This window comes from Periplaneta americana, chromosome 1 (genome assembly GCF_040183065.1).
Source record: "Periplaneta americana isolate PAMFEO1 chromosome 1, P.americana_PAMFEO1_priV1, whole genome shotgun sequence".
NCBI classification, from domain to species: Eukaryota; Metazoa; Arthropoda; class Insecta; order Blattodea; family Blattidae; genus Periplaneta; species Periplaneta americana.
Genome location: NC_091117.1, coordinates 34,508,099 through 34,533,015, shown reverse-complemented (window position 1 = coordinate 34,533,015; position 24,917 = coordinate 34,508,099). Strand labels below are relative to the sequence as shown.

General features: G+C 35.0%; 1 protein-coding gene across 2 annotated transcripts in view; it reads left to right on the top strand.

Annotated features, from left to right (window-relative positions):
- LOC138694479 (protein lifeguard 4-like) overlaps nt 1-24,917 on the top strand; it is a 492,919-nt gene that overhangs the window by 455,428 nt on the left and 12,574 nt on the right. The window contains exons 1-4 of one of the 2 annotated variants that reach the window (XM_069818238.1): nt 13,308-13,463; nt 17,518-17,648; nt 20,603-20,711; nt 24,422-24,527. In XM_069818238.1, coding sequence (XP_069674339.1) covers nt 17,528-17,648; nt 20,603-20,711; nt 24,422-24,527 — 336 coding nt within the window. In that variant the 5' untranslated portion in view covers nt 13,308-13,463; nt 17,518-17,527. Of the gene's footprint in view, nt 1-13,307; nt 13,464-17,517; nt 17,649-20,602; nt 20,712-24,421; nt 24,528-24,917 lie in introns of those variants that run through there. The other variant, XM_069818248.1, reaches the window with a different exon arrangement.

Here is a 24,917-nt window from a genome sequence, read left to right as displayed (position 1 = left end):
AAAAAAGAGCTGCTGTTGGACTTCTGTGGTGTATAGAATAGAATGTTCAGTGTGATACATAAGAACAAGAATTAGTAAAAATGAATAGACACAAAATGAGTTCAGACTCATGGTTACAGTATTTTCACAACATGTTTGGCCCCAAAGTATCCATTGCATACAGTGAACGAAAGTTCTACGATAACTTTATCAAATTTAAGGTTTTAAATCGTATCCAAATTTATTGTTTATTTGAGAAAGAATTGCATAATATTCTTGCATTCATGTTCTTTACGAGTTAAGAAAGAGTCAGTGGCCTCAGTCAGTATTTATAATGTCCCGGAGATTCAAATTCCCGTCGATGTCATCATTGACATTCCCAACTGTCTCTTAACTCTGAACTGATATAGTAATGTCTGTTTTGAGATGATGCAACTATTTTCTATTTTCTGAACATGAAGTTTCGATTTTTGTATACCGGGTATAGCTTAGTGTTCAATTTTATTCAATAATTTAAATAACAATAGTAAATTTCTTGATGACTTCATTGAGCTTCCTATATAAAAGCATGCCCGTTATGCATATTAAATCTAGTTACTAGATGCTTCATTGTTTGTTTTTTTGTTTGGGTGAGAGTTAAAATCCATTCTGTTGCGTGTAGTAGCATTGGGATTGCAAGAAAATTATAATTCAGAATAAAATAGGTGCTATTATGCTTTATTAAACATTTGAAAAGTAAATTGATTTCAAGAAAGGGGAAACTTGATAAATTACATCCCTATACATATCGCTCATTTCTCTTATACTGACTTATGCTTCTGAATCCTCGACACGAAAAGGGGTGAGCAAAAATTGAAAATTGTCGAATGTAAAATATTGAGAATAATATATTAATTGGTGCAATATTCGACCCAATCAGTTTATAATATAGAAGATTAAAAAAAAAAAAGATGTTTGGAGTTTCTACATGGAATCAACACACTTGCAAGAATCAAGGCAGAAAGATGAAGTGAATAGGATAACAAGAGCCCCAGAAGTATAGGAAATTAGAAAAGTTTTCAAAGAACTAATACATACACGCAGGCCATTGGGAAGATCATGACTGCTATATTTACATAACTTATAAAAAAATCACATGACGAATGAAACATTTGTAATTGAAAGAAGACATGTAGAGGTAGTGTAAGATGGCGCTTTAGCTTATATTTTTAGGTTGAACGCATTACTGGAATCTTTGTATGTCATTACGATCTTGTAAAATCACTTCATTGTATCTATTTCAATTTATTATATTATATTTTATATCGTTTGTGATAGTTCTTGTTCAGTGGAAGAGAAGGCCATAAGATCTTAGACAGACAGACAGACTGACCGACTGATAGACTGACAAAGAGGCAGATAGATAATGAAAAAAAATATTAATATTATCATCCCAGCAATAAAGAGCTTTCGGAGTTTAGAATTATTATTATTATTATTATTATTATTATTATTATTATTACTGCTACTACTACTACTACTACTACTACTACTACTACTACTACTACTGCTACTACTTACTTACTTACTTACTGGCTTTTAAGGAACCCGGAGGTTCATTGCCGCTCTCACATAAGCCCGTCATTGGTCCCTATCCTGCGCAAGATTAATCCATTCTCTATCATCATATCCCACCTCCCTCAAATCCATTTTAATATTATCTTCCCACCTACGTCTCGGCCTCCCTAAAGGTCTTTTTTCCTCCGGTCTTCCAACTAACACTCTATATGCATTTCTGGATTCGGCCATACGTGCTACATGCCCTGCCCATCTCAAACGTCTGGATTTATTATTATTATTATTATTATTATTATTATTATTATTATTATTATTGTACATAATTTTTACTTAATGAAAACCGTTATTTAGGCCTACTCCATACCACTGAGTACATAAAATATATATAAATAGATATTTTCACATAATATGAAAGATTTCATACGAGAATAAATAAATCTGCCATTTTGAATGCTGTATTACCAATGTTGCACAATGTAAAGAATATATGTAGTAATTATTTAATAAATAATATTGATTTTCTATAGCACTGGCAGGAATGGCGAACGGGAGAAGAGTTCGGAACAGAAGAAGATATCATATGATAGACGACATCATTTACTACCTCCCTCAAATCCATTTTAATATTATCCTCCCATCTACGTCTCGGCCTCTCTAAAGGTTACAGCAACATACAATTAAATTTTGAATAAGTTATAATGTAGCAGTAAAATATTCCTGAAAATGATTCTAAACCGTTTGATTACAAATAAAACAATAAAACTAATTCTTCAACTAATTATAATTATTTTATGAGAAAAAAATATGGTACTTACACTCATTCCAGTAGCACCCGGGGACGATATTATGATAGCACATTTGAAGCAGAGAATCAGGTGAAGAAAACAGAACACAGATAATTTGGATTATGTTGCAAAAATATTGATCCAGACAGCAGAAACTTCGATTAATAATTGTGTATTGCAAAGTTATGTAATACCTGCTAAAATAAAATCAGAACACTGAAATGAAGTAATTACACAATAATGTTAATGACAAGCACTGCTCTACTTAAAGTGACCGAAGACATTCGTGAAGCAATCGACTCTAATAAAGTAACAATACTAACACTTCTTGACCTTAGCAAAGCTTTCAACTCTGTAAATTTCGACCTGATCACCCATAAATTGAGAAATCTGCATTTGTCAGAGACTGCTGTGAGTTGGTTCGAATCCTACTTACGGGAAAGACAACAATGTGTTGTATCCGGGAATCGAAGCTCTTCCTGGCTTAACATAACATCAGGTATACCACAGGGTTCGGTACTCGGACCATTGTTGTTCACAATATATGTCAGTGATATTACATCTCATGTAAGGCATTGTAACTATCACTTGTATGCTGACGACCTTCAATGCTACATCTCTTCCCGCTTAGATCGAATAAATGACGCTATAGATAAATTGAACGAAGACATTGACTCGATTGTGACATGGACAAAGAAATTCCATCTTAATATCAATCCTGGAAAGACACAAGCAATCATATTAGGACACAAACGGCAAACCGACGCTGTAAAGCACCTCGACATTTCCCCCGTTAAAGTAAGTACAGTGCATATCCCTTTCAGTTCTTCGGTAAAAAATCTTGGCATTCACATGGATAATAATCTCAACTGGGACATGCAAATCACAGAAACCTGCAGAAAAGTATATTCTATTATTCATGTGCTAAAAAGGATAAATGTTCATCTTCCTTCTTGCTTAAAAAAGTCCCTTGTGCAGACCCTTGTATTTCCCTATTTTGACTATGCTGACATTTTACTGACTGACCTTTCCAGCGACAACAAAATGAAACTTCAACGTGCTCATAATTTGTGTGTACGTTTTGTAAGCAATGTTCGTAAATATGATCATATTACCCCATCCCTGGAAGCAATAGGTTGGCTTAAACTAGATAAGAAAAGAAATTTACATTCACTTCTCTTTCTCTTCGAAATCTTGAACTCTTCTATTCCTTCGTACCTGTCGTCTCGCTTCACTTACCTTTCTTCCCACCACAATCTGAACACACGCTCTCGCCATGAAACAATACTAACAATACCATCCCATCGCACCTCTTCATACTCATCCTCTTTCACAATAGCCCTGCCAAGACTCTGGAACTCGCTACCTGCTAGCATCAGGGACTGTCGAAATAAAATTCAATTCAAACGCAAACTTACTAGGCACTTGGTCAGTAATTGAGACTCGTTCAGACATGGTTTCTTGTAAATAGTTCTTTTAATCTACCACAAAATATCTCAATATCCGGTAATTTCATCACTATAGAATTTTGTTATTGTAGGTTTAATTTGTAATTTAGTAAATACAAAAATATTCTTTGTTCTTAACTTCTATGATAAAATGTCTAGCTTTCATTAATCAGGTATTCTTGTCGTACTTTAATTTTTATTGTAATTGTAATTGTAAATTTAATATTAATTGTAATCTTATTGTTCATGTTATAGTTGTAATCCCCTGGTAGAGGGGCAGAGAAGGCCTGACGGCCTTATCTCTACCAGGTTAAATAAATAAATCTAATCTAATCTAATCTAATCTAATGATTTCTCTCGCCCTGAATTTAGGCTGTTGTTAGAGGCGATTCTTCATTGTAACTGAATATTAATAATTATTTCTTCGACAAGATTATCTTATATCACTTTTTTCTTTTCATACGTCATATGCAGACATTTAATGAATTTATAGCAGAATTAGCAAAATGTAGACCACGTTACCAAGCAACGGAAAACAGTACCCAATTATTTTGATTGTTTCTATATTGTTATGTCATTGTTTGCTAGATGTTTGAAGCACTGTTGATGAATCTAGATCTGTTATGTATAATGGTATAATTCGAGGGCAAGTTAGATAACAATATTTAGAAATCTTAATTTTTCAGAATAGTCGGAAAAGTTTTTTCTTTGTTAGTTACTGTATTTTATGCGGGCACAGTACGTTATGTATATTTCATATTTTAACGCGTTATTATTCGAGAGAGACTAGGATGAAAAGGATAAATTTTCGCATAATCTTAGGAATTAATGCTAGTTAAGCCTTGGTTTTTCTGAATCGACGCATCCGAGGTGCGAGGCCGGCGCTGCGGACCATCTTCGCAATGACGCTGTGAGGCTTGTGGTTTCTCAAGCTGCGAGTTCGCGTGGTGGATCAGCCCGCCATCGATCCCTGTCATGAGCAAGATTAATCCAGTCTCTATCATCATATCCCACCTCCTTCAAATCCATTTTAATATTATCCTCCCATCTAAGTCTCGGCCTCTCCAAAGATTTTTTTCCCTCCGGCCTCCCAACTAACACTGTAAATACATTTCTGGATTCGCCCATACGTGCTACATGCCCTGCCCATCTCAAACGTCTGGATTTAAAGTTCCTAATTATGTCAGGCGAAGAATATAATGCATGCAGTTCTACTTTGTGTAACTTTCTGCATTCTCCTGTAACTTCATCCCTTTGAGTCGCAAATATTTTCCTAAGAACCTTATTCTCAAACACCCTTAACCACTGTTCGTCTCTCAAAGTGAGAGTTCAAGTTTCACAACTATACAGTACAACCGGTTATGTAACTGTTTTATAAATTCTAACTTTCAGCGTTTTTGAAAGCAGACTGGATGACAAATGCTTCTCAACCGAATAATAACAGGCATTTCCCATATTTATTCTGCGTTTAATTTTCTCCCGAATGTCATTTATATTTGTTACTATTGCTCCAAGATATGTGAATTTTTCTATCTCTTCAAAGGATATATTTTCATTTCGTACTATGTTCTGGTCACGAGACATAATCACATACTTTGTCTTTTCGGTATTTATTTCCAAACCTCTCTCTTTACTTGCTTCATGTAAAATTCCCGTGTTTTCCCTAATCGTTTGTGGATTTTCTCCTAACATAGTTATCCACATAGACAAGCAGCTGAGTTACTTTTGTTTCATAAAATTGATAAATAATTTCATCAAAGAATAACTTTATCATCCGTATTTTTTTTTCATAACAAAATAACTATTTCGTCTTGACGCAAAATATAACGCCAACGGGATGGTATTTACGTTATTAATGCTTTCGATAAATTTCAAATCGTACATTTTAATAATATTCCCTGAACCATACGGTATCGTAAAGCTTGCACTGCACTAGAGCTGTTAATACAGTATTCAAGAATACCGTCGCTAATTTTACTAACGACATTTTAGTTCTCTTTTGTTTGACAAGTCTCGGTACGGCCCGGTGGCTAGTGGCCAGCGTAGTTACCCTCTGCAACGTCAGCTTTGTCCACCGCAAATTCAATCACGACGTGGCCGGGAATCGAACCCTGCACTGTAGCACAGACACGGCACCCACACTGATGCTACATTGACTCCAATGTAAGATGGCTTGAAAAGAATGACTTGAAAAAAAAAAAGTATCTAAAACCTATAGGCCTATAACTGTCACTAGGAAGGATAATTACCGTAAATAAAATTATGTTTTAAATCAAAATCAAATTACCAAAACATGTACTGTAGTGTCAATCGCTTTTATTGATTTAGTATTTCAGTAAACTTCATTTTCGTAAGTACGTATAAAAATGCAGCTACAATATTGACAATACGGTGGATAGTTTATTCTTTATCTACGCCCGATTCACTATAAATTCTTTACTAATTTCCATTAGTGAGATCGAAACTTGGATATACATCCATAACCCGAGATTCTGTTAAAACTGACTCAACGAAATTGAAGTCTCAAACTCAAATTGATATGCTTTTTGTACAGGTTAATTCAGGAGAAATAGTAAATATCTTAAGGTGGTGCCAATATGTACAATATTCTGAGTACAAGGTTCAAATAAACGTGGGTCTAAGTTTCAATGGGTGCGGAGATATAGCTGTTTGGATGTTTTTACAAGTGGCAAGAAGGTAAGACAAAATGACTTAGGCCTAATAATAACATGAATTGCTTATTTATAGGGTGTTATTACATTTCAATAGTTAATGCACTTTTCCATTCTCTTGACAACAGTAAGTGTTGCTCTCTTGAAGTCTTATTCTTTTATGAGTGCAGCATTGGTCATGATGGGAGTGACCAGTAACTTATTTCGTGTTTACTTTTTTTTTTTTTACACTTCGTCTTTCATTCACCCCACAGACAAAATATCGACAGGATTAAGGTCCGGGGACATTGATTACCAATGCACGTGACCACATCTGTATGGGAAGAAGAGCAGTTTTACCAGCACATGACAGACAGTCTTTTGTTCCCTGGTATCGGAAACACTAATGTTCCACTCCATCGTATCTTATACAGGGACATCATTTTATTTTTACTTCAATTTTTATTGTACCTGAGTTTTTTAATGTACTTCACTCCCACCCCTTCTACTAATGAAGTTTAACCGTCCTCCACACAGATCCAAGACCGCATATACAGTCATAGTAGCCTTACGGTCGTAGTAAACAGTACGTTCCAAAAATATGTTCGTGTTTTCCAGTGACGAAAGAGCTTTCAATATTGAATCATTTTCGCACAGGTACTGTCGTCCATTTGCCTACGTCGTATCCCGATTTCCCCCACCAGCTTTTATTCGCCAGCTAGTGGCTGGGCTGTCTTTGCTCTTTTCTGAGAACATTAATTTCTGTTAGGAATTGGACGTCTACGTAATATTATACAACTGTTTAAAATAACTTAAATAAAAAGGCCTCGTTAAGTAATTAACTGTCACGTGATTTCCTCCCTTTCTACGATCTTACGACATAACCACTTGGACGGACAGTAGATAGTATGTCTGAGTAATTTTATCTTTTTGGATCGGGCAGATTGAAGATTGAATTTACAGTACGTAAGGTACTCTTTTATAGAGTAGGTACAGAATTATTTCAACGTGAGTTACTAGTACGAAGAACGAGACTGGTAATTGGAATAGGTACAATAATCTATAGTGCGATAATTACAACTGAAGCCTTATCCAAGTGAACGGCCACCATTTTAAAAATTGTGTTTAAATATCCATGTTATGATTATTTTTCAATTTAACTTCATTCTCTATATTATACGCTAATGTGCTGTAGACAGTATAATATACACCGCATAATGAATACGTCCACATGGACAGCTCAGTTCGTGAGTAAAAACACTCATTGTTAATAATTTTGATTATACAAAAAATAATGAAAATGATCAAACTCAAAAGCGCAATATTTCCTAGTTTACGTAAATGGATGAACTACTTTGCTTCCCTCCTATACCTAGTAAAGTGATTTGTTTGTATATTACGCCAGTATCATCGAACTCCAGTCGAGGAAGGGGGTAGCAAACGGCGTTGATTCAGAGGTATAGGCAAGTTAATATTAAAAATGTTAGTAAAAATAAAATGATGTCCCTGTATAATAATCAGATTCTACGTAGGCCGTCCAGAACGTAAATTTTCCTGGCGTCGTTTACAGAAAGTTAACACAATTTCATGGAAAGATTTATTGGAACAGATAATACAGAAATTTCTTAAAACTATTTTTCGACATATTCCCCACCGGAAATGAGACATCAGCTTTTGTATCCCTATGTCGTAAAAGTCTGCCGCCTGGATCGGAACCAGTGTGTGACAGCCGTCTGCACCTCTCTGTTGATCCCACGGTATGAGAATGTCTCAGTTCTGGTGGGGAATTATGTTGAAAATAGCTCAACAATTTATTGCTATGTCTATTTCATTCAATCTTTCCATGAAATTGTGTTTCCTTTCTCTAATCGGCCCCAGGAAAACTTACTTTCTGGACACGGCTTGTAGCTCCACTAACGTTGTATTTGGAAGTAATCGATTGCCCCTTGTCTTTTGGGGTGCTTCCGACTTCTTCAAATCTCTAATTCTAATTCAGTGAATGTTAAATCGGATCTTCTACTTAGCTGCCAAGTATTTTGTATAGCTACATGTAACAACCATGTGAAAATAGGTTAAAACAGTTTTTACAAAGATGAAGTGATTTTTTGATAGAGAAAACAGAATTTGTCACATCTCTATTTTTAAAGCCACTGTCTGGAAAAATCGATTGAAGTGATACGTACTGTTTTATCTACTTACGTTTCTCTGATGGCACTCTTTCCTCACATTGCAATGTTGACGGTATCTTTATCTTTCTATTACAGATGACTCTTCAACTTCCTCTTCTTCTATGAAAGGAATATCGTCTGGTCCACCTATTCTGTCACTATTATAAAAAATAACCTCAGCTTCAGCACTCAGTTTCCTTCCACTTAGGTTGTTTAACATGCCGCCCTCTTCATCTGCAGAATCCTCATCAGAAATAAAGTTGGGCTTTGGTGGCCCTATGTAGAATGCTCTAATTTTTCGTTTTCTAATTCAAAAAGTATCTCATGCATGGTTATGCACCTGTTAGTAACATTCATTTTGTTACTTTTGTACTCTCTTGCATTTCCTCCATCTTACAGTTAGTAGCAAGAGAGCACAAAGGATGTGACAACATTAGCCTGGCGTTACCATGGTAACGTAAGAAGCAATGCATGATGTCCACAACAATGCTATGGATAGAAAACTTGTGCTTGATGAACACTACTACTCAATCAACAATAAGTAGAATACTACAATAAGCATTACTATTAAGTTAATCAAAGTAACAAATGAATTATTACCCTACATCTTGTTGCTCTCCAAAATTGCTGCTGAGAAAGCAACATCTAAACCGCGCAGTTGCTCATGCTCAACTGGTATAATAAATTTGTGATTTCACAATATAATAAGGAAGAACACATCACATAGTTTGGATTTCCAGAGAAAAGTTAAATTTTATAGTAATTAAGGACGGATGCGAAGCAAGTTATATTGCATTACCACAGTGTTTTCCAAACCTTTTTGAGGCGCGACCCACTTCTGCACGAAACTTTTTTACGACCACCCCGCCCCCACTGCCGTACTTGTAATTAAACCCATTCGAAAAATGAAAATCCCTACAAAATCGAAGACAACGTTAATTTTATTCAAAACCAGTGGGTATCACCCAACTTCTAATGTACCGGTACCTAGAGAAGGAGAAATCAGAATACGCAAATTTATTTTTAAATTCTCGTTGGCTTCTTAGACTGATCTTTCTTGTTGATATATTTTTCGAACACTTAAACACTTCGAATAGTAGTTTACAAGACCAAGATGTTAACATAACAGCCAGAGATAAAATCGATGGATTTATAAAGAAACTTGATTTCCGGTCGACATCACTTGACGAAAAGAAATTCGATTCATTGTGCTGACTGTTAAAATAAACTTATGGAACATTTAGCTACGTACCACGTGATACGATGAGTACTAAATTTGTTTATGAGGCATGCAATTAAATTTGCACAAATTTTAAACGAAAGCTTTCGAATATTTTCTCGAAAAAAAACTTAAAACAATTACGACAATCACGAATGGATACTGAATCCTTTTTTTAGACATTTGTGTTCAACCGGCTCAAATTAAAATAATAATAATAATAATAATAATAATAATAATAATAATAATAATAATAATAAATAAACAATGAAAGACTGATTGATATACTAGTCTACTTACTGATGGAATGTTGAAACCATAGCCTACTTTTTCGCAGAGCGTAGGCCAATTTTGGATCAAAAGAATACAAGAACATCTCGAGCTTGCAAAAGAAGCTCTTAATTTTTATAGCATTTTTAATCTCGTATTATTGCAAAATAAGTTTCTAGTTTATAATTATCATAAAAATCATCATCATCATCATCATCATCGACGCTACAGCCCAATTTGAGCCTCGGCCTCCCTTAGAACTCTCTTCCATGCATCTCTGTCCCTGGCAACCAACCACCATCCTTTAATTCCCACTTTCTTTAGATCCTCTAACACTCCATCCATCCATCCATCGGAGTCTTGGTCGTCCTACACTCCTTTTTCCTTCAATTTATTCCCCATAACTTTCTTGAGTATCTCATGAGCTGCCATCCTTTGCACATGTCCTGCCCATCTTAATATTGATATTTTAATGACTGTAACCACATCAGGGGACTTATATAGTTGGTAAAGTTCAAAGTTGTACCTTATTCGCCATTCTTCATTATCACATATTGGGCCATATATCTTCCTTAGAATTTTGGTTTCAAAGGATCTCAATCTTGACATATTAGTCTTTGAAAGGGTCCACGTTTCACTGCCATATGTTAATACAGGTTTTACCAAAACATTATAAATATTGCATTTTGTTTCCCTTGTAAGAAGTCTTGACTTAAAGTGCCTCTAATCCAAAATATGCTTTATTGGCATTTTGAATTCTTCTATCAATTTTTTCACTAATATCATTAGTGTCATTGATTAAGGAGCCCAGATATACAAAACTAGAGACCCTCTGAAATTTATATTGATTAATTTCTAAATGGGTTGTTGTTGTCAAGTCCCTTTTTTGTTTTTTACGTCCAACAATCATGTACTTAGTCTTCTGTTCGTTAATTTTCAGCCCCATTTTTTGGGCTGCTGTTTCTAAAGCAGTAAATGTTCTCTTAACATTCTCCACAGATCGACCAATGATATCTATATCATCAGCATAGGCCATATCATAAAAATAAAAGCGATAAATCTCCTTGAAATATTAAAGATGTTATTGTCTGTGTACCGAATACAAAGCTCATCAGATTTGAGGAGCTACTTTCTTTAAAACAGGCACATTCATCATATTCATTATTTTTACTTTATCACCATTGAAACATTATTTCATTTTATGTTGAACGTTGTTTATGTTTCTAAATATAGCATAAATATATGTTAATAAGGCATATTTTATTTTATTTTATGAGTCATCTCGCGACCCCACTAAGCTTTTTGCACGACCCCCCCCCCCAAAGGATCGCGACCCACACTTTGGGAACCACTGCGTTACCAAATTATGGTAGCGCTAGGTTAAAACAGGTTAATATTGGATAGGTATTGGGAGGCCAGGGACAAAACGTCGAACTGTTATCAAGTATTTAGTATTCTTCTTTCTGTCTGTTGTTTGTATTTGCATTTGTACGTCTTACCGCCATTGTTTGGCTAATGACTCCAGTCAATGCTTCTGCATTGAATAAATGAATATTAATAATAAGTAAATAAATAGAAATATGTTATAAGTTTTAATTCCTTAATTTATTTTTTCGACTGGCCCTAAATTCCATTTTTAATTATTATAATACCTATAAATACATTTATGCTCGACCATGCCGAAACGTAGTAATTATACACCTGGTAGCAGTCCTTTAATACATGTCATTAAAGTACACCTACTCATTAAAGGTCAGGTCTTTCAGCCAATGACGACTCAGGTTACACCTGTTCAGCCAATGACAGGTCAGCTTTCTACCGTTATAAAACCGCAAGTATCGATTATTCTCGGATATGCAATCGAAAGAGAATTAGCGAAAAGTCACGGAGGCTGGAAATCCAATACTGTCGCAGAAGGTTATGTTCTGTTACTATAATAATTAGCGTTAATTGTAAATAAAATTCTAATAAATTCAATTTGTCATCTCGTTTTTCAATGTCGAATTTAATTTCAATGTTATCTCTGTAGGTTCTTATGGCCTAGCAAGGTCAATGTGGACATCTGTTCCTCGGAAAAAATCAATACTTTCGCGTCTGCATACATCTCACAACATACGGAACATTGCTGAAGGTCAGATACAATTAAAATTAATAGTATCAAGTTAGAAATATGGTCGAGCATAAAAAGTCGTATGAAACTCTCCTATAATGGTAATTAAGAAGCTCGTATGAAAATTATGAAACTCGCTTGCGCTCGTTTCATAAATATCCATACTCACTTCTTAATTACCTTCATTATAGGCTCGTTGCATAATGTACTATTAGTTGTCTGAATGTTATAAAATTATTACATTAGATTTAGCATAATACATTCCACAATATTTCAGCAGGGCCAGGAACAGACTCGGTGCAGTCGCTGTGGACATACAGAGGCGTAACAGCATACGACGGACCAAATGCAGGACGCTCTTCAGGTTACACCTGAAACACGAATAAGTTCGATCCTGGGCGAGGTCGATGGCATTTAAGTGTGCTGTAATGCGACAGGCTCATGTCAGTAGATTTACTGGCATTTAAAAGAACTCCTGCGGGACAAAATTCCGGCACATTGTGCGACGCTGATATAACCTCTGCAGTTGCGAGCGTCGTTAAATAAAACATAACATTTCAACATCCAACCTGGAAAATAAAAAAGTTTGCAGCTAACCGCTAACCAACATTTTGAAGATGTAAATGTCTATTTTGAGCATGTCACTTCCAAGTTCGTATTTCCTCGCCCCCCCCCCCCCACACTTTTCAAAAACGATTTTGATTTCGAATTTTTTTCTATGCTTTCCTCAGACATTGACCTACCAATCATAAAAATAACAGTGCGATTGAATGATTATCATATCATCTTGATATGCCGCTGCATACGGTACGCAAAATTTTCGTCTCCGCCACCGCTGCGAATATTGGGATGATAAGAATACAATACATATTTGTGAATTAGCTTATTTCATCAAGACATTGCATCCCCCCACCAAGAAAATCATTCTATCTCCGCCTATGCGTAAAGATACGAAGAAAATGAGCATTCTGTAGATGAGTCGTCAAACAAAAGGGGTTGGCGACATTGCTCGTACGTCTTGCCAGTCAGTGAGCTCACTGTTGCCAGTCCTGCATACATGCCATCTGTTGGTAAGTTTCGAGGAAGTATGACTTTCCGATTTAAATGAATGACAATAGATGGCAACACACGCTACTATAGTCGATATAAATTATCGATTTTTGTCTTATCAATATTATCGATATGTTGTACAACAGCTGACATATTGGTGAACGTCAGAGTGAGGTTTGTTTTTACGACACTGCTAAAGGAAAGTTTCGGGAAAACTCGAAGGAAGGTAGGTACAGTTATATTAATGGACAACATATGCAATGTAATTTGTTGAAATATTGGAATGGCTCTATTTATCAATGAATTATTAACGTCATTTATGCATAATATAGCCTGTTTTAAACATACAGGTTTCGTATGCACACATGAAAGTGGTTGCTGTGAGGATGTACAGTATTTTTTTTTTTTTTTTTGGAACGGCTCGAATAATAAAATTATGTAAATTGTCAAATGTTTACACTACAGATTTGCATCAATGGTCATTATTTGTTACACCTGTTAGGATAGGTTTTTTTTGTTTTGTTTGTTTGAAATTCCGTGTGTCAAGGTACTGGAGACTGATGCAAATTTATTGTCTTGTTGATAATTCTTAAGGAACTAGGGTATATATGTTGCATGGTAGAAATTTTGACACATCATAATTTCTTCCTAATGCTTTAATTACATAGCCTTTTTCTTTGTAATGCCAAAAACGACTTACAGATGGTTGATTTGTGCCGAGGTGCAATATGATGGTCTTACAAATATTTATATTTCAAAATCGCGATGTGGCAATACCGAATAGACAGTTTTGTCTATTATCAGAAATTCAAATTATAACCTCTCCGTTAAGGAGTAATCTTTGTATTAAAATTAATGTGTTACTGTAAGTTAACACAGTCACCCACAAAATATTGACACATACCTGTCAGTTCCCCATTGATGACCGTGTACGAAATGTGCATTTAATAATTAATTTGTATTAAGTAGGTCTAGGCCTATTGCTTTCATTTGAAATTTGCATATTCGTCTTTTCAGTCAGTATGGTAGGTATTTGAAGTCTTTCTTACGTTGTTGACTTATTCTATCCGGCTTATAGTGATAGAAACAGACCACATAACCTTGGAATGGGTGATAAAAGTTTATGGTATTCTACTGTGTTACGGTTGGTGGGTTTATGTTTTAATTTATTAGAAGAGTAAGTGGAAGGAAGAAAACTCGAGGCATGCTTGTTCTTGTGTCCTTACAAGCAGTCATGAAACTGATCGAAATATCAGTGTAATCTTCAAGCCAGTTGATCTTGTCTCGTTCTAGTGTTCAGTGTTCCATTCTGGACACTAAAAGGTATATGTATGTGTATTTATTGTCATCAAAATTATGTACAATTTGTGTATCATTCGCTAATGGTGGTCCTGTTACATTTCTATTTTCCAGGAAACCACCCTATACATTATACTATTAATAACTATTACAATACACTCCATACTACTTATAATAATTATATCTTAAGAAAAACTCTTTCCCCTTAATTAATATTTCTTATATACTTACATATGTTTATAACATAGTTTTCCCTTCCCATTTTTTTCTTTACTATATACAAAAATAATCCGAGTTCCCTCAGTTTTCTTCCGTTTGCTGTTCTATAAAATTTCCGGTACGCTTTCGTACAAAGGCAGTGACATTTTCTCTAAGGTTAGAGCCCAGTTTAAGTGTGTGTATATTAATCGAAAATTAGGGGCGAGAAAATATTGTGAATAGAACGCATGTTTGTATGACATTTTTTTTTTTTCGATTAATACACACACACCTAAACTGGGCTGTAACCTTAGAGAAAATACCACTGCCCCTGTACGGAAGCGCGCTCCCCGGGAATAATTGAGAATTTGGTAAAAGTTTTGAATCCTTGATAACACAACACTCGTTATTAGGTATTCACTGATATATTTTTTTATATTTATTTCTCACTGTAGGCCTACTTACGGGAGACAAGTGTTACATTCGTAAAGTTGTATAGCCTTCTTCTTATTTACAAATGGTTTTTAAAGAACCCAGATGTTCATTGCCATCCTCACATAACTCTACCATCGGTCCCTATCCTGAGCAAGATTAATCCAGCCCCTAGCATCATATCCCACCTCAATCAAATCCATTTTTATATCCTCCCATGTACATCTCGGTCTCCCCAAAAGCCTTTTTCCCCTCAGGTCTTCCAATTAACATTTTTTATATGCATTTCTGGATTCACCCATACATGCCCTGCCCATTTCAAACGTCTGGATTTAATGTTCCTAATTATATGAGGTGAAAAATACAATGTATACAGTTCTGCGTTGTGTAACTTTCTCCATTCTCCTGTAGCTTCATCCCTCTTAGCCCTAAATATTTTCTTAAGCACTTTATTCTCGAACACCCTTAACCTCTGTACCACTCTCAAAGTGAGAGTCCAAGTTTCACAACCATACAGAACAACCGGTAATATAACTGTTATAAATTCTAACTTTCAGCTTTTTTGAAAGCAGACTTTATGACAAAAGTTAGGGCCTACTCAACCGAATAATATCATGCATTTCCCATATTTATTTTGCTTTTAATTCTCTTGAGTGTCATTTATATTTGAAGAGTCCACTGCAAGAATGATGGATGTCACTTTCTTGTCGAAAATGAACCAAAACTGTCAATGCATAGCTTAAGACATATGAAGGGTACACGGGAAAAACGATCAAGGTCCATCAAAAATCGAAATTGAGTTAATAATGCCATCTTATAGTGGAAAGGAAGTACTATCATGTGGTCTAGCTAGTAATAAGAAATCATCGTTCTTGACATTCCAATACGTCAATTTCTATTAAGTACACACATAACAAGGTATTAAGTGCTTAAACTTTAAAATTCGTTTTTCTAGAAACTTTCTAAAATGGACCTTCATCGTTATTCCCGTGTACCCTTCATATAGAATGTGCATAGAGAGTTATATTGCATTAACACTGATAGTCATTGTCCAGTAATGATCGAAAAATCACAGTTAAGCTTTGAGCGCTAAGCATTTCAAACTTTCAATTGCTTCTCCTGCAAAATGTATGCAAAATTACATCCATCATTCTTGCAGTGGACTCTTCATTGTTGCTGTTGCTCCAAGGTATTTGATAAATTTCCAATATAATGGTTGTTAAACTTCAGTGTTTTTTTAGCCACAATGTCTGCTGTTCCATTTCCCTTTATATCGCAATGGGAAGGAATCCACTGTAAACTTTTTTTTCTGTTGTTTAGTTAGATAATAGTTCATTTTCTTACAATCCTGAATTTTAACCCCTTTTTTTCTTAAATTAATTTATAGCATGTATGGCTGCCCTTGAATCTGATATTACAGCAGTTTGCAAATATGACAACTCTTTAGAATTTATTTACAGTCTTACTAATAAACCGTGTATAGTTTTTATACGAGACTTATGCAGAGTTGAGACAGAAAACATTACTAATAAACCGTGAATAAGCTATGGACGTATAACTATACAATGGGAATTGCTTTGCAGTAGTTATATACACGAAACCCCTTGTTTAAGCGTTGTATGTAGGGAAAAAATGGCCGCCCCTTTAACAGCTGTTCGTATCGACTGTCATTTTATAATGTTTACCTTGTAACCACAGAAGAACAAACCAAAGATCATAGAATTATTAGAATAATATTGCTGTAGCTTGTACTCTTTGACCAAAATGTAGGGTGGTAATCGGTTAGAGCCAGTTGTACTATCGATATTTAACACGTCACACTAGAGCGCTCTACCGGATCCAGTAGAGAACCTCAGATATTCTATTACCTTTCGTAACGAAGTAATGACGAAACTATGACGTAGCTGTGTAACAGTTATACTGTTATACACGACGTATGTAGTGATTATTAGTAAGGAATTTACACACGACTTATAAACGAGCTACTCATTGTATAAGTATAAGACAGTTAAACGTCTGTATATAGAGTTATTAGTAAGACCGTTAATGTATAAGGTTTTGCGAAGATATGTTAATAGCAATAACTTCCCTAAAAAATTTATAGATTCTCCTACAGAATGAGTAAAATGAAAAGAGAGAACATGTTTCTCCAGCTCCTGCTCCTTCAGATTTACTCAGCAAACCTAGACTATTGACCGAAAAAAATCATAACATTTAGGTAGTAGAAGGAATAAAAAAATTGTGGAGAAAAGAAACATAACCTACTAAAATGATGCACGTAAAAGTATTAAAATATTGAGTGTTTTATTGAGCATGAAACTCCAGTTTTGCTGTGACTTCTATGTTTGCAGAGTTTACGACATGACGACTGTGCCTCTAATGTTCGCACAAGAGGATGTGGAGTTTGGAGGGAAGCCAGGAATTGCCGATGACTTCGCTTACAACAATAATGTCATGCAGGCATCTGTTAATATACGCATGGGTAAGTGATTAGTGGTGTTGAAAATTATATGAACTGAAAACCCTAAAATATACTTGCAAATATACACTTAAAAATGCCAATATTTGCACTGAAAGCTGAAAAGTCAGCAAATTTACCATAATACAGGATCATACGAAAAACATAACATTGGCCATATAATGAGAAATATTAAAATTATTGGGCAGAAAGAAAAACACGGTCACTTCAATTTCTTAATCATTGCCTTATTGGCTATTTCTAATTTAATTACAGCCAGTCTGATATAGACAGTTCATTTTCTTTCTTGACTGTATGAAACCTTGTGACAAAATCTTTTCGATGTTTTCAGGATCTAACTTGTTTCTTCTGTCCGTAAAAATAAACTTGTGCTTGGAAAAAGTTCTTTCTACTTCATGTGAAGTTAGGGACAGAAACTTATAATTTGATAACAAAATAAGATTAGCATTCAAATCACTATTTTATCTTTGACCAGTGGCGTAGCATGAAATTTTGAGCAGGGGAAGCTAACTCAAGTTGTCTTTCATACAATATGAGAAAACGTATTACAAAAGATACAGTCTTAAAATAAATAGTAGTTAATGTCAAGTCAGCAGTCGAAGATTGGTTGGAACCTCGTAAGTAACACCAATAAGGCATGACCTCAAATGATACCTAGTAAAATATGATTTCACGGTTTACACATATCTCTAACAAATTGACACGTATACTTAGAGAAATCACAATATTAGTATCATTACGTAAGTATGCGTCTGTGTTTTGGTTGTGTCCTTCATTGACAGCAAGGGAGTCGGTCATTTGTTTTTTAAATCACACTTTTGTTCGTAAGTCAGTCTTGATAATACAATTGTCCTAAAAAAAAATCAAGTAAATTAGTGTCGGGAACTGTTATTTCACTCATTATTTATTATATCAGCCACAGTGCACACTAACACTTCAACTGAACACAACTGACGAAAAGGGATAACTCGGAAACTACTTATTTTAAATGTTAAAGTTAGCTTCTTGCGAGCTTTGCGACTAGGGTAGTTTAGTTAGAAAGGGATGGAAAATCTGTGAGGTGGATTACACAGAAGAAACCAGTCTGCTTGGAAGCTGGTGTGTGCAGGCTTCTTGTTTACTGCTGCATCACAAATCATCCTGAGCTGCCGCATCACAATATTTAACGCGTAAATATAAATTCTATTAAAATTAATAAATAATTTTGTCCATAAACTGCAGGTTTATTATGAAATTATTATTAACTGGGGAAGCTAAGCTTTTTAGCTTACATTGACGCTACGCCACTGTCTTTGATGCACTTCGTTAATTTTCCTCATCTTCTTCAGACACTGTACTTTAGCCAGCAATGCTTTTCTGGGCAAAATTTGTTCGGAACTGATTTGTCTTGAGAAAAATGTACAGATACGGAAATAAAATGTGGCCAGAGTCTTGGTAGCAATCCTGAATATAGACAACACACTTCGCAAGACTGTCCACAAGTAGCATACATTTAGGCGCTTTGTTACTGCACATGCGTTATATCTGGAACTTAGTAAAATTAGGCGGCCGATTTTTTTTTTTTTTTTTCTGGTCCTGTACAAACCGTATATAAGGAACTCCACAACATACACACCAACTTCGGTTGTCTCTGTCAACTATACTGTACAATTAAGTCTACCTAAAAATACACACCTTAAAGTTATAAGAACCAACTAACTACGAGCTGCGTCCAGAGAATAAGTTTCCCTGGGAACAGTTATACAGAAAGAAAACACAATTTCATGGAAAGATTTACTGGAACAGATACAACAATTGTTGAGTTATTTTTCAACATATTCCCCACTAGAATTGAAACGGTTGTCATACCATGGGATCAACGTTTGTATCCCTGTGTCATAGAAGTCTGCTGCCTGGGATTGGAACCAGTGTGTGACAGCCGTCTGCACCTCTTTGTTGATTCCACGGTATGACAGATGTCTCAATTCGACGGAGAATATGTTGAAAAATAACTCAATTGGTGTATCTGTTCCAATATATCTTTCCATGAAATTTTGTTTTCTTTCTGTAAACGGCCACAGGGAAACTTACTTTCTGGATGACCCTCATAGATAAAATGAAAATTACTGCATTTTGACCAATTTTAGTAGTTTCTGTGTATTCCCCAAGTCGAATCATGGAGTTCTGAATAAATTTTGTGGAGAAAATGTGCTGTGAGCTAAAGTAAATAATTACCATATGTTTTACCAAAGTACAGACAACTAGAGAACAACTTGCTACATTCACAATATGCACAAACGTCCAAAATATGCGTTCTGCCAATAACGTCTTCACATTAGACAGTAGGAGGCATAACTAACACTTCGACCTATCAAAGCTAACGTCACCACCCCACGTTCTGCTGGATTGTCCAGTTTTAAGTCATATCAGGTGTCGATAGGTATCTTGGGAAACAAATGTCTCCCAAGGAGAGATTAGAACAATCCCCACGGAAATTGTTAAAAAAATTAGCATAACATTGCGAATTTTCTAAAATAGCATGGAGACGTGTGAATGGGCCGTCTGTTGGTGGCTGGCGTATGATCACTTGCCACCCACCATCAGATTTTGTTACTTAGAGACTTAAGTAGGACTGGTCTGATAATAGAAACGTTCTGGATTTCTTTGGGAGTTGTGATTTTTCTGGAATACATGATGAGATCCACAATACTCATTCTTCTCCATTCCATACGAATCAAATTTAATACTTGAATTTTGACAGCTGCACATTTAAAACAATATACGGGTATCACTATATAATTTCACAGCCACACACACATGCGCACACTAAACGTTACATTACTTTTTATTATACTTGTGTTGCAGGCTGTGGTTATAATTGATAACATTAAATAATTTGTTAGACGTAATAGGAAATAATTTCGTATTGTTGATACTGGTAGTTATTTTAATTCAGTTTTTGTGTTGTTTGTTACTAGGTTTTCTTCGGAAAGTCTATGGATTGTTATCACTCCAGTTTTTGTTAACTGTCGTCGTAAGTGGTGTCTGCATGTATGTACCTGTTGTGCGGAACTTTATTCACACAAAGTAAGTGAATATTTCATTTTCACATTGATTGTAGTGATACTCTAAGTTTTATGAGTAAATTATTTTTTTTAATGTGACACCAGCTTTTTGTGTTGCTTATAAATGATGATTTCAGACACAACTTAGAATATTTTCCATTGACGACAATTTAAGGAAAATACGTAATTATACATATTTGAGCATATACATTACGCATGTATTGTGCATACATTTGTACCTATATATGAAACAACAAGTTTTGATGGTGAAGTCGTTGCAATAAGTGAGAAACAGGAGTTTTCTTAACATTGGTTATTGATTCACTTTATAACTTTTAATATTTACATATAATAAAAATCTAAAAACTTTAAAAACTTCACTGTGTTGAAATTTGTTGAAGAAGGTAATGTAGTTTAATAAGTCGTGTGGCTGTTTCAGAGTTGTTTACTCCATCTTCAGCAGATGAATTGTTGCTTATTGTCTGTGTCTTCCGGTTGCTTCTTGCCTTCCTGCTTTCTGATGAGAAAGTGTGATATGATATACAGAAAACCTACCACAATTACAGCACACTTACACTGTACATCAAATCACCCTGTACAACACAAATATGCAACTTTCCGATCATTGGAACATAGACTAATAAATATACCTGGTGGACAAGATAGATTACAATGAAAAACTGAATATCATAAAATACATGGCACAAGAAAACTGTTATAACCTGAAAATAATTAACTCAATAGTAAAATAAAGCCAAACTTACCACAGTAAACAAACAAACGATATACAAGCACAGAAAGGAGATATAGTAATATGCGTTACAAGAGCGGTATGTTGAAGTTTTCATGTTCGAGGAAAAGTTTGAAAAAGCGAAACGTAGTTGGGCTCTTTTTAATTTCCGAGAATTGAAAGAAAACATACCGCTCGTGTATCGTACATTATTTTGTGCGAAGATCGTTTATTACAGACCTGAAAGAGGAATTTCTAATTAGTTGCAATGAAATCTCCATCTTGGTTTCTGTTCAATAACGGAAAATTTGCAAAACAAAAATATCTATCTTCAAAATTGTTGCTTTAAAATGTTTTCTGTGTTTACTATACTCCAGCAGGCCGTGATATACGTCTGTCTTTTTTTTCTCCCAAGTCTATGGAATCTTGTTGATTTTTTCACGGCTTCCTTAATGTTACTTGCATCACAAATGCAGTAACTTTAGTGGAGTTGTAGAGTTTACTTAATTTTTGCAAATATTTAAAAAACAATAATTAACAGTGCAATTTAGGTGAAATTGCAGTGGTAAGTTTCCAATTTATAATTATTACTATATTGAACGTCTCTAAAAATAATATGTTAAAAGCCTAAAGCAGTAAAATCAATATGTCACTTAAGTGGTAAGAAGAGGGAAAGTGTTATGTGTGTTAGGTTGGGAATACTGAATGTGGAATTTTAGACTTTCTGCGGATTGGTTTTGTGCGGAAACCAAGCAAATACGCACGATCTCGCACAATATTCATTACACTAATATATCAGAATAGCACAACACACAAAATTGCGTCATTCAGAAAATTGAAATACTGTATAAAGTAACATACAAAACATAAAACAGGGTGCAGATATATTTAAACACTAGACATAAACAAATACAACTTAACAGTTATATAAAAGATCAACACTGTAATAATAATAATTGTTCTGATTTTTATATCGGACAAACAGGTAAATTATTTCAGGCTAGATATAAGGAGCACATTAAAACAATACAACAGTCATATAATAGATCGAACTATGCAGAATATATTGTCAAAACCAACTATAAATACAACATGAAATTACTACGCATATCATCAATCTTTTTAATGTATCCAGCTGTTTGCTGACAACATAAAGTCCACTGTAGTCTATTCAGTTGTTGCTTTTCACGAGAAATGAGGGGCATTTTGATCGATGTTCATTATAGATGCCTGTTGTTAGTAGCCAGAGGTGGGGTGTAGTCAATATATACTGCAGGGCTGTGTCTTCAGCAACTGGTACTGATGATTTTAATTTACTTCTTTTGTGGTTTATGGATGGACAGTATAGAAGAATGTGTTCCAGATCTTCATCATGATTATTACACCACAGACAAGTAGGATTATCAGAAATGTGAAATCGGTGTAGGTATAATTGAGTGACAATGTGACCTGTTCTGGCTCTTGTTAAAAATGTTTGAACATGTCTGGGCAAGTTTTTGTACATTTCCAGGTCGTTTGGTTTCTTTTGCATAGACTGTAAAATTTGTCCTTTGTCAGAAGAGAGCCAATTGTTGATCCATAGGTTTGTAAAATGAGACTACACATATCATCAAAAAGCAAAATGTTAAGTATATTTAATACCCAGCTGAACTTCAGTTCACATACACTTTTTGATATAATATACATTGGACAATACGCATCCCCACATCCTCCCTGCTTTATATCCAGTTACCTCCCCCTCCTCCCACCATCGTACTCAGACATCCCCCCTAGCAGTGATTGTATTGTATTGTATTTATTAACATTCCATGGTATTCATACATTGCTTTACAGCTAGAATATGGAACAAGTCAAAAAACTTATTACTATTATAAAGTCTTAATTTATAGTCACAGTCTAGATGAAATATATATACAGACGAGATTTACAATATAGTCTACTAGTACAACACATAGTTTTAGTATCAATTTCATGAAGTGTGATACAGCAAGTCAGAAGGCACAGACAACAAGCAACAGGTCACCTGCTGAAAATGAGTATGACATATCATCTTTTTTTAACACATGTTAACATAGTGAAGTTTTCTTAACTCTTATAATTTCCTTACAGTTTTTAATAGAGTTTATTAAATACAGTGCATTCAATTTAAAACCAGCCTTGATACAGAACATGAGAACATCTGTTACCTGTGCTACAGCAAATGCTGGAAATGATGTCCTTCTTCTCAGATGACATGTCCAGATGGTTTATCATGTTTCTAGCACGACTAGCATAGTTTACATCTTTCAATTCGTAAAACATTTGTAGGCAATATAGACAGAATTTTAACATTTTTCTCACAGCTGTGTGGACAGATCCTAGGGATATGTGCTTACCTTGACTTAGTGTTGCAAAGATTTGTGGAATGATCTTGTTACGACGTCTCGAATTTCCTCCACTACATCCTCTGTTAATACAGACCTCTTATGATTATGTTTCACATTTAGCACAGACGGGGTTTCACGGAACTACTTCACCATTTCCTGAATTGTGCTTTTCGCAGGAACGTTATTCCCAAATGTTTCTGTGAATTTAACACGGCTATCTCTATATAAATTTGTTCTGAAGTAGTGTTCCACAATGGAAGCACGTTCTCAGCACTGAATTGCATGGCGAAGGTCAATCACACCGGCAACAGGACTCGGTACACAGCACAGCAGATTAACACTTGGAAAGTGTGCATGTGCAACCGGAAAGACTCAAAAACAATGAATAAATAAAGCCTCCCTACGCTCCCCTCTCCAACTCCATCTCCCCCTCGTCCCACCTTCACCTTCAAGATTGGAATGACAAAATTCAAACATTAGCATTCTAACATTATGTTATGTTGAAATATATGTGTAATGTACCGGCCCAGTTTTACATTGAATGTACTGTATTAGCAGTTTTGCATTGATGGACAAGAAGGATGTCAGACTATTTATTGCTGAAGTGTATGTTATTAATTGACTCACTTTTTACAGTCAGTGGTTGATGAGCTGTGCACTTCTGCTGAGCATGGTTGTGCTCATTGCATTGTTTATCAAGAGAAGAGATTCTCCAGCAAACTTAATCCTCCTTGCTACATTTGTAAGTACATATCTTTGACCTACCATAACTGAAAACAATAATATTTGGTTTGTATTAATAGGAGTGAGGAATTTTGTAAGTGCATTTGCACTGAAGAAACTTTTTATTTTGTCTTTATTCTCCTATCTTTATATTCGTCTTCAGTTCCATCGTTTACCGAACACTCAGCAGATTTTGTGAGGTCTGAACTGGATTAAATAGCTTTTCTCTGAATACTTCTATTTCTCTTCAACCAGAATCAAAAACATTCTAAAACCGAGTCCAAAAATGTAAGAAATCTTAGAAAAAAACAAAGTTAAAATTATAAATCGTTGGTTTACAAGCAAAATACATTGTCAAAAATATTAGTTCTAAGAAAAAGGTGTATATAATGTACATAATGTATGTGTG